We start from the raw sequence: 11400 nt of genomic DNA on the forward strand, positions 1-11400 counted from the left end.
AGATCCATAGTTGCAAGCTGCCTTGAACGGCCTTCTCCAAAGTCACATAAAACCCTGTGCCTCTAAAAGCACCTGAGCAAATGAAACAGCTGCTTCTTGGTGACAGCAATCTGCCCAGTGTAGTTTCTGCAATGCACTCCTAATCCCCATCAATTTCCCCAGCAAGGGGCTGACCTCTTCTTCCCTGTGGGGAACCTCCATCCCCAGCCTACCCCTAGATTCCATACCAAAGGTGGGTTGCCTGGCTCACTCCTTCTTTTTTTTTTTAAATTTTTTAATTTATTTTTGGGACAGAGAGAGACAGAGCATGAACGGGGGAGGGGCAGAGAGAGAGGGAGACACAGAATCGGAAACAGGCTCCAGGCTCTGAGCCATCAGTCCAGAGCCTGACGCGGGGCTCGAACTCCCGGACCGCGAGATCGTGACCTGGCTGAAGTCGGACGCTTAACCGACTGCGCCACCCAGGCACCCCTGGCCCACTCCTTCAAATCATGCTTTATGGCTTCTGCTTATGAGGATTTCATTCTGAAATGAGCACTGTATTAGTCTGCTCCAGCTGCTGTTACAAAGTACCACAGACTGAGTGGCTTAAACCACTGAAACATACTGTCTCGCAGCTCTGGAGGCCAGAGGTCTGAGTTCGAGTGTCGGCAAGGTTGGGTCCTTCTGAGGGCTGTGAGGGAAGGCTCTGTTCCAGGCGGTGGCTGATAGATGGCCCTTTTCTCCCTCATCTCTTCATCTTCTCTCTGTGCATTTCTGTCTCTGTGTTCAGTTTCCCCTTTTCCTCAGGAAGCCAGTCATATTGGAGTAGGGGTTACCTAATGGCTGCATTTAAAACTGATTACTTCTGGGGCGCCTGGGTGGCTCAGTCAGTTAAGCATTTGACTTTGGCTCAGGTCATGATCTCACGGTCCGTGGGTTCAAGCCCGCGTCAGGCTCTGTGCTGACAGCTCAGAGCCTGGAGCCTGTTTCAGATTCTGTGTCTCCCTCTTTCTCTGACCTCCCCTGTTCATGCTCTCTCTCTGTCTCAAAAATAAATAAATGTTAAAAAAATTAAAAAAAAATTGATTACTTCTGCGAAGACCCTGTCTCTAAGGAAGAAGGTCATATTCCCCAGGGGCTAGGACTTCAGCCTATGAATGTTGAGGGGACACAATTCAATCCCTAACAAATGCTATTACTTTTTCATTCTACTCTTTCACAGCAGTATTTCCAACAGTTTTTCTCCTGGAAAATAGTCCCAAAGACTCCTAATCAGAATTCGTTTATACTAGGAATCTGGATGGCTCTATCCAGGTTCCCTGGACCCTTCCCAAGGAATTGTGTGTCTTTGCAGGAAGAGGGTTCGACCTGAAAATATAACCAATCTTGGCTCTAGAGAATAAAATTAGTTAGCCACTGAGATCTGCCAGTTCCAGAATTTATGGCTTACATTTGGTGGGGGAGGGGGGCAAATATCTGGGCCTGATAATCTAGGGGAGCTCTAAGGAGGAAGGAGGGAGGGCCCCACAATCCCAGACAGCTCTGTTCTCTCTGCAGAGCACAGACTTGGAGCCAACCTCTCTGATTCTCTATTTTGCTTTAATCATTTAGTCTCAAACCTATATTGCCTTTATTTTACATCATTGAGCATTTCTACTGCCACGGGGGTTAATTTTTTATTCAATCTAAATTGGTGGTGTTGGGGGGGATGGAAGTACATCTTGTTGACCTGCTGTCATATTTTTGTAACAAAGCCAAGTACTGAATGTTTCTTGGGTAACTGAAACGTTCCCCCAGTATTTTATCTAAAATATGTAGCTCTAGGATACATCCTCTAGGCTGCATTGTTCTAGAAAAGGCATTATCAGGGAGTTCTTACAGTGTATCCTCTGTATTTTTGTTGCGTTCAGCCTAGGAACCAATGAAATATAAAGCTTTCCCAATGACAAAGCCCATTCACAGACTTCGTTTTGTTTCAGCCTCACAACAACCTTTGTGCAGTAGACAAGGCAGTGTCTTTATTTTACAAGAAGGTGACCTGAGACTGGGAAAGGTTAAGGCACGAGCTCAAGGTCACACTATGATTTTAAATTCTGGCCCCTTGTCATGGCTCTGAGGTGCGCACGTCCGGGGTGCAGCCAGAAGAGGAGACACTGAGAGCGTAAGCTCTCAGATACCAAAAAGGCACCTCCCCTCGGGTCCTGCCTAGGTGTAGGGTGTGGGGCAGAGAGTTGCCAAGAGGGAGACGATACTCAAAGTGTTGGCAGGGGAACCATTTAAGAACCCCATTCTAAGTATAACCCAACAAGAGTCATGGGAATTTATATTTGTTCCTGTCCTAATAATGGCAGAGTCCTCATCTGAGGACCTCATCTTAGCTGGAGAGCAAGGTAAGATATTTGTTTCAGCCACATCTGACTCTTGGTTCAACCTCTGAATTTCTGTTGAAACTCCTCACGGTTGTTAAAGCACCTCATGTAAAACCTTTCTCATCTGAGAGAAAATTTCAGGTACAAAATGTGCATCCTTTCCTACAGGAGCTTGTTACTCATTCTTTCAGGCATAGACAGGTGCTGACAGTCTCTCATGTTGGAGCTGGCAGTGAGGTCTCCCCCAGGCTGGAACTGAGCTGCTCTCTAGAATAAACGGGGTGGGACAGCAATGACCACAGCCAGTGTGGAAGGTGCCAAGTGCTGACTGAAGGGCTGGAGCTCTTAAACTACATGGGAAAGAAGTCTGACTTCTAATTTGCTCGGAGTCTGTAGGCAGAATCACTTAATCTTTCTAAGCCTCTGTTTTTTATTTGTGTTCTTCATCAGTAAGTGAAAGGATAAGACCAGCTGTTCTCTGAGACCTCCTCCAGCTCAACTTGCTCAACAGAAAGCCTGTGGTACTTCCATAGTGTGTGTGCCTCTCATAGAATATTTCTGTCTTTGGGGCACCTGGGTGGCTCAGTTGGTTAAGCGTCCAACTCTTGGTTTCAGTTCAGGTCACGATCTCACGGTTCATGGGTTCGAGCCCCATGTCGGGTTCCATGCTGTCAGTGCGAAGCCTGCTTGGGGTTCTCTCTCCCTGTCTCTCTCTGCCCCTCCCCTGCTATTTTTTCTCTCTCTCTGTCAAAATAAATAAGTAAACTTAAAAAAAAAAAAAGGAGTATTTCTCTCTTCCTGCTCTGGAGGATGATTTCTGTGTCTGTGTTAGACAGCGTCTGTGCTAGGACTATTATTTGGAAATTGAAAACAGGAAACCATCATTGCTTATTAGCTGAGTGACCTTGGATAAGGCTTTTGGCCACTAGCTACTTTCAATTCAACTTCCTCATCCACAAATAGGAATATTAATACCTCCCTTGCTTATATCCCATGGGGTAGTTGTGAGTATCATTGTTAACAGTGGGTGTGAACAATTTTTATAAAACATAAAAGGCTGCCCTAATTTAAGGGATGATTCTGAATTTAATTTTCTTGACGATGGGCTACTTGTCTCCCTCATCAAGTACCCAGCAGAGTGCCTGCTCTTGGAAGGCACTCAGGGAACATTTGCTCAGTGAAGGCAGAATGAAAGCATAAACAAGGCTAGAAGCAGAGGGTGGGCAAGAAAGGTGACGTTTGGCCTATTTCTGATACACTCATGCTCACGGCGCTTGGTCCTGGAGGAGCGTTTACTAGGGCCCTATCACCTTGTCTGTCTTGAACGCCAATTCTTGTCTCCCCGGCACCATAAGACTAAATGAACGAAGCCGAACGCTCTGCTCAGTCTCTCTGCCCTGTGCAAATGCACACACGATCCCCTCTTCTCCTGAATCTTGGCATCCTTCCACCCCAGCCCCAGTGAAGCCACTGAAAGCCCTACTCAGCTTCTCAGCCTGACGGCTGCAGCGTTTCATTTGGCTTCTCAGCTTCTCTGCTCAAACTGATCACTCATCAACAAATGCCTTGAGAAGGAAAGTGCCAAAGCCTGCCAGGCTGACCTCCATGAGCCTCCCTTCTCCCTGTGATTTTGGCCTTTGATCTCCCTCCAAAGCCATCAGGAGTATGTCTTGGTATTTGATCTGATGATTCGGATTATTCTCAGTGGGAAGTTTCGTCTGTTACAATCTAGTGCATCACAGAAGTGGAAGTCCATTGTCATTTTTTCAATGTTCCTCAGGTAACAACAGCCGGTATTGAGAGTCCCTGACTTAGGCCAGTATATTCACTGAACAGAGGGAAGCCTGAGGTCCCAAGAGGGACAGAGACTTACCCAGGCATCCAATTGGTTAATACCAGACCTGGGACTCAAACCAGGGTCCCCCAAAGCCCAGGCCAGTGTGCCTTCCTTCCATGGCCTTTCAAGAGTCGCCCATTCCGTTTCTGTTTCCTTCCGTCCTCGTAAGCTGGCCTGTTGCTTTGGACTGGGAGATGGACTGCGGGCCCCTCCTGCCCACGCATTACCCCACCCATGGGTGGGGAGTGTTGGGCACTGACAGACTCAGTACTTCTGCTCACCCCCACCTCCACCTCCTCCGGGTTCCCAGTGCAGACCACCTACTTGTCCCAGACATGCAGTCAGTTGTGGCTCGACCCTAATGGGCCAGGATGGCCTAATTATAGTCCCCGGCTTCCTGAGTAATTATGGGCCTCCCCGGGACTCCAGGGTGCTCCGTTCCTCTCCCACAGCCCTGCCCCTCAGCCACACTGCTCACTTTCCTCCTTTGCTTTAAACGCTCCCCACAGCGTTTGAATTCCGCAGTGAGCAGGATTGAGCCCTCCCCTCCTTTGCCCTGCAGCCCTGCTGGTATCCCGATCTGATAATGGGCTGTGTCAGTGGCACGCCTTCCCGCAGAGCAGACACTCTGTCAACCTCTGTCCACATTCCTTGCCCCTAAGCTAACGACGAAAGCCAGGGCTGTTGACTTCCTCCCAGGCTAGGCCCAGGTCCCACAGCATGATTCATGGCTGGGAGGGACCAGCTCACCTGGGGAAGACAGCCCTTCATGTTACCCTTCCCCACGCTGTGTGGACCCTCCCTGGGACAGGCAGGGCGGGGGCGGGGAAAGGGCCAGGAGCCCAGCCACAGGGTAATGAGGACCCGAGGCAGCAGGGTAGGGGGACAGAGCATGGGTTTCAGAGCTTCAGGCCCGGCTTTGAGTCCTGTCTCTACCCCTTCTGGCCGATGATCTTGGGTAAGATGTCACCCTCTGCACCACATTGTCTCATCTGTAAAATGGGGCAACAATTTCAGTATACAAAGGACACAGGAGAGACTCAGTAGACAGATGCTGGCACTCTCATTGCCCTTCCCTTCTCCGAGAGAAGGCAGGTCCCAGAGAAGTCAGAGAGTGGGCAGGGATGTCGCAGGGTTGTCACTGGCCCCTGATGCCTTGTCTGCAACAGAGGCTCCAGTCAGTAGCCCCAGACGAGGCCACCCCACCTGATGTCCTCAAAGTGACTGTCTAGGACCCCCTTCCATGTGCTCAGAGATGGGGTCAGTGGTGCCAGCCGTGATGGGGAGGGGTATGGAAAGTGAGGTCACCCATTTCCCTGAAGTTCTCCTTCCACACGTGCTGAGGGCTGCACTCCTGGGGCAGTGAGGTGCGTAGTGTGACCCAGGCTTCTGCACACACCTTCCGCCCGGGCATGTGGACCCCGGCCTTCCCCACCCAGGGAAGCCGCCAAGAGCTTCCCCAGGAAGAGGAGGCCGTGAGGGTGGGTGGGAAGGGGCAGAAGAGAGGGCCTCACCCTCTTTCTCTCCCTCACTGCTGGCATAGAGACCCCTGGCAACCCTCGCAGCTAGCTGCTCTGCCCCTCAAGTAAGGGCAGAGAGGGCACCTGATGCAGACGACACGGGCAGGCCGGGGTCCCGGGGAGAGAGTGAGGGGGCTCCTGCTGGACCTGGGGGCTGCTCAGAGCAGGGCAACTTCGTCGGGATGAGACTTCTCATGCTTTTCCTGGGTCGATGCTGGAAATGGGGATCGTGGACCCATTCACCCCGGGGACAAGAGAGGAAGCCACGGAAGTGGTTGTAAGGGGAGAGAATGAAGAACCGGGGAGCTGTGTCCTGGGGCAGGCAGCGGGTGAGCCCAAAGAAGCAGGCCAGAGGGCAAGGACAGAGGCAGGGGGAGGGGTGGGGGGGGAGCTCCAGGGGCCCTCAGGAACTGAAGTACAACTCTCAATTTTATCCATGAGGGCCTGAGCTCCAGAGTGAGCAGGAATTTGCCCAATGTCGCTCCAGGGCTCCCTGACTCCCACCCATCCACCCATCCACCCATCCTCCAGGGGCCCCTCCACCTCTGAATGGCTCTGTTTTTCCAACCTCAGCAGGCCCAGGTGCCAAGGCCAGAGCTGGGGCGGATACCGGCGCCATGGCTCTGCCGATTCCCAGCAAGTCCTGCCAGGCTGGGGGAGGCAGTCCCTTGGTGGGCACCTCTCTGTACCAGGTTGTTCCAGCTGCCTGGTGCGGGTGGGGGTGGGGGGAGGCGGCTGGGGGGGCTCCAGGGGCCTCTGCAGACCGAAGAGCAGGTCCTGCCTCCTGGCTGCTCCCTGGCGGGTCCGCTGCACCGCCAGCCACCCCACCCCCGCCCCCGCTGGCCCCATGACGAAATCCCAGCCTGTGCAGCTGGCACACCACGTGAGCCGAGCCCACACAGGGCTGCATGCCCCTGTGGGGGGGGAGGTGGGCATGGGCAGGCGGGGGCAGGGAACTGCTGGAAGGTTTTTATTGGCCCTCGTAGGGCTGACTCTGTCTGGGCTCCAGTTTCCCGTTTAGATCTCAGTTTAGAGCTTAAGAGGACAGTATTCACTGATCCACAGAACCCTCTGGGAAGCAGACCCACAGGGAGCAACAGGGGTGGGGAGTGGGGAGAGGGTGCTGGGGACGGGGGTGCGTAAGCAGGTAGCATCAGCCAGGATTAACAGCAGTGGCATCTTCATTAGCTGGGGCAGAGCCCGGACACTGCAGACCTGGGTCATGGCCACTGGCAGGGCTCCCTGCTCCAGGCTGCAGGATCCCTCCTCTCTGAGAGGCCCACCTGGGTTCTGGTTTCCGCTCAGGGGCCCCTGAGGGGACTGCTTCACCTCTCTGGGCGTTAGTTGCCTCCTCTGTGAAAGGCAGGAATTGGACTGGCTCTCACCTAGCTTGAAAATGCCAGAAGTCTTTTGCAAGAATGACGTAGCAGCAGAATTCTCAGGGAGAATTCTGTACCCGTACCCTTTGCTGAGACCACTGAAAAAAAGCCAGGTCTCTGCTGTGCCTTTGCTGCGTGATCCTCATGAGGCCAACGAGTCCCCTTTCCTCCAGGAATTCAGAGATGCCTTGGGGCAGAGCGACGGCCACACTCTGCTTTGTGCCCTGAGGGTTCGTACAGCTCTGGGAGCTGGTGACTCTCAGATCTGCATAGTCAGAAGCATATTAAAGTCTTCCGACCCCTGGCTTGGGAACTAAGAAGGGCTCTTTAAGGACAGACCATGTCTTCATCTTGGCCTCTCCCCCAGGCGCTAGGCCAGAGCCAGGTGGGAGCAAGGAGTCCACAGCTATTTGGTGAATCATTCTTTTCAAGCATATTCTGAGTTTTCACTGCCATGTGCCAGGCTCCATGCCCAGGGCAGGGGCTGTGAGCTGTGGCCCTCAGTCTCTTCCAGAGGCTCCATAGTCTAGCAGGGTCTACCAGAAAGGCACTGAGGGTTTGCTTTCACGGTACGGTGACTTCTTTTTCCACACGTCAATTGAAAGATTCAGCAAGTGGCAGCCTCAGGAGCTCAGAGTGGTCAGGGTGGGCCTCCTGGAGGAGCCGTCCTTTCTCTGGGCTGTTGTGCCCACACACTAACCCTGCAAAGGGGTCTGTTTCTCCTGCCTCACTTTTTTGGTTTTCCTCCCCCATGTCACTTGACTCCATCCCTGGCCCCAGATGCAGAACGGTCATGGGCAAAAGCCTGAGGTTGAGATGAGGGCGGGGCAGGGGGTTGAGTCAAAGACTCAAGCAGAAGGCCAGGCGGCCTCCAGACCGGGACAGACAGTCCTGGCCGGTGTTGGCCTTTTCCCAGAGCTGTTCAGCTCTCCCAGTTCCCAGCTTGAGTGCACGTGGGGAACGATGGGCAAGTCCTGAAGTCGGAACAGTGAGTTCTCACGGTGCCCCAGACCTCCCGCCAGACACTTACCTGCATTATCTCAGGGTCCCCTCCTCACAGGTGGTTCGGCCGACTTAGGGAAGTCACATAATGGGCCCGAGCTCCCAGAGCTCACAGGCGGCAGGCCTGGCCTTTGGGTCTAGCTAACCCTCAGGCTGTCACTGTGGCCTGGCCTGTGCTGTGTCTCCTTGGTGGGAGAGCCTCATGAGAGCTGCCCATCATGGACTGACTTCTCCCTTCTTCTTTCTGACCCTAGGTGCCCCCGGCCCCCCCGGACCAAGAGGACTCAAAGGAGACACGGGCACGAAAGGGCCTGGTGGCAGCAGAGGACCGAAAGGAGATCCTGGCAGCTTGGGGCCCCCGGGACCCCAGGGTCCTCAGGGGCAGCCTGGAGACACAGGACCCATGGGGGAAAGGGGACCGGTTGGCCTTCGGGGTTTCCCAGGCCTCAAAGGCTCAAAGGGCAGTTTTGGAACTGGAGGCCCAAGAGGACAGCCAGGCCCGAAAGGGGACATGGGGCCCCCAGGGCCAGAGGGGCCCCCAGGGTCTCCAGGGCCCTCAGGGCCTCAGGGAAAGCCAGGGATTGCTGGCAAGACAGGGTCACCAGGCCAGCGGGGGCCCATGGGGCTTAAGGGTGAACCAGGGATCCAGGGGCCCCCTGGCCTCCCAGGGCCCCCAGGCCCACCAGGAAGCCAGAGCCGCTACTAAGGGCCCCAGGCCCAGACACTGCTGCACCAAATGCCGGGAAGGGCCTCAGGGCATGGCAAGCCCCCACCCCAGAAAGCCATCCTTACAGACAGTTGTGGTTCTTTGATCCCAAAGGGGCTTCTCCCTGGCCTGCCCCTGCACCTCGGGGCTCCCCAGTACTGACTGTACCACAGAAAGCAGCCCCTCACACGCACACGCACATACATTTCCCTGCTGGCCAGGGGGGCCAACTGGGTGTCCCTGGCTGGGCAGGAGGAGAGGGCAGGAGAAGACCCCCCTCTCCTGTGACTGAGCCTGCCAGGGAGGTGGCTACCTTGGGAGGAAGGTCTTAACTCTATTTCTGAATTGTTGACCAACTTGGCTCTCCAGCTTCTTCAGAACCAGCCTAGCTAACAGTTCCCCGTGGCTCCCAGCGGTTGAAAAGACCCAGGAAAACCTTTGAAGGGGATGTGGTTCAAACTCTAGGAACAAGGTGGATTTGATGACCAGAACGCTCTCCTCACGACCATGGGAGCAGCGTCCCAGGAGCTGCCCCCTGCCTCACACAGGACGGAGGGACTCCACCTGAGTCACATTCTCGGGCTCTGGGCACCGAGCTCTCATGAGTTCAGCAATTTTTTCTTGTCTCCAGAAAATTCCTCACTTCATCCTTGCCTCCTTCTCTCAGGAGCATCTTGGGAGAAATCCAAGCAGGAGCTTCATCTGCATGGGGAGACTATCTAGGCCCTGGAACATTCTCCCAGAGTGGCGCCCAGCAGCTGGGAAGCTGGAAGAAGGGAGGCAGAGGCATGAGTGAAGATGCCTCCCTTGCTCCATCTGAGGCTGGCCCGCCTGCTCCATTCCTGGGACGGGCCCCTCTGTGGAGGCTGGAGGAGGGCCAAGCCTGGCGACAGCAGCTCTCCCCTCTCGTCCCTGGCTCTCCTGCCCACAGCTGCCTGCTGACCTTACCCTGCCCTGACTCAGAATGGCCCGAGGCCTCTCTGCTTGGGCGGGAAGGCTGGACGAGGAGGGAAGGGCCCAAACATCCACAAGAGACTCGCTAGGACACCATCCCTCGTCACCGCCAACTTCCTGTGCACAAGGGCAGAAAGGAGCCCTGGAAGCTCCCCCAGCAGGGTGAAGGCCGCCCACAGGCTAAACTTGTGGTAAAGCTGCCTTACCTTGGTGTGCGGCAGATCCCGACCACTCCTGGGCTGGGGGCCTGGAGCTGTCCCCTCCCCACCCTGACTCAGAGAATAGCCTCTGTCCTCATTCCAAAAGCCTTACTGCCACCTCCCTTCCTGTAATATGTGCAACTGGTTTGCACTCCCACCTGCCCCCCCCCCCAATGCCATGTAATTCTGTCTATATATGATATCATGCGATACAGTATTACTGAGTCAGTAAAGAGCTGTTTCCAGGAGGGAGGTGTCTTCTGGTCCTTTCTGCCCAACCAGGGGCATAATGCCTTCAGGGGCTCTGCCTCACTTGGACTTTGAAGGGGAACCGGTGGACGAAGGGTCCCCTAGATATTCACTGTAGAGTTTGGCCCTAACCCCCTGCCCCTCAATCTAGAGACACGGAGCTGTGGCAGGAATTCACAGCGGTCCTCTGGGGGCCAGGGACCAAGCGCATGTGAGGGAACCACCCATAAAGAGCAGGAACCCAGTGAGAAACAAGGTGAGTTCTATTATTCTTGCAACAGGCTAAACGGAGCCCTAGACAATCTGGGTGACACCTTCACCCTCCCTGGTCTGCAGATAAAACAGAAAAGCAGAAAGAGATGGGGCCAGATCTGCCCCCGAAAGCCTGCCTCTCCAGGATCCACAGGAAACAGAGGACAGCTGGGTCCCCTGTGAATCAGCCAGGTCTGCTCCAGGAAGCCAGAGTGTAGGAGGGAGCTCTGCCCTCAGGGGCTGGCTTTGAAAGCACATGTCTTAGTCCATTTTGGCTATTCTAACTGGATACCACAGACTGGTGACTTACAAACGGCAGACATTTATTTCTCCCAGTTCTGGAGGCTGAAAGTCCACGATCAAGGTGCCAGCAGACTTAGGGCCTGGTGAGGCCCTGCTTCCTGGTTCATAGATGGCCATCTGCTCACTGTGCCCTCACATGGCAGGAGGGGAGAGGGAGCTCGCTGGGGTCACTTTTCTAAAGGTATTAATCCCATTCATGAGGGCTCCACCCTCAAGACCTAAACATCTTCCAGAGACCCCACCTCCTAATTCCATCACAGCGGAGGTTAGGATTTCAACACATAAATTTGGGGGAGACACAAATATTCGGTCTATGGTAGCATAGTATGTTCACTTGCTAGTAAAACACAGCCCAGTACAAGTCCTATGCCCTGTTTCGATTTTGTTTTTTGGAAGGGAGGGGGAAGTGTTGCGTGTTAGTAAGGTTTCTCCACAGAAACAAAACCAAGAGGCTATACAATAGTCTCCCATTATCTGTGAAGGGTTCCAAGACCCCCATTAGATGCCTGAAACCACAGATAGTACTGAACCCCATACGTATTCTGCCTTTTTTCCAAATATACATACCGATGATAGCGTTTAATTTGTAAATTAGACACAGATGAGGCACCTGGGTGACTCAGTTGCTTAAGCGTCTGACTCTTGGT

General features: G+C 54.1%; 1 protein-coding gene across 1 annotated transcript in view; it reads left to right on the top strand.

The window, feature by feature from the left end:
• Nucleotides 1-10197, top strand: part of SCARA3 (scavenger receptor class A member 3) — a 51877-nt gene extending 41680 nt beyond the window's left edge. The window contains exon 6 of the mRNA XM_011281541.3: nt 8344-10197. Coding sequence (XP_011279843.2) covers nt 8344-8795 — 452 coding nt within the window. The 3' untranslated portion in view covers nt 8796-10197. The remainder of the gene's footprint in view (nt 1-8343) is intronic.
• Nucleotides 10198-11400: the final 1203 nt, after the last annotated feature.

Source organism: Felis catus, chromosome B1, assembly GCF_018350175.1.
Source record: "Felis catus isolate Fca126 chromosome B1, F.catus_Fca126_mat1.0, whole genome shotgun sequence".
Taxonomy (NCBI): domain Eukaryota; kingdom Metazoa; phylum Chordata; class Mammalia; order Carnivora; family Felidae; genus Felis; species Felis catus.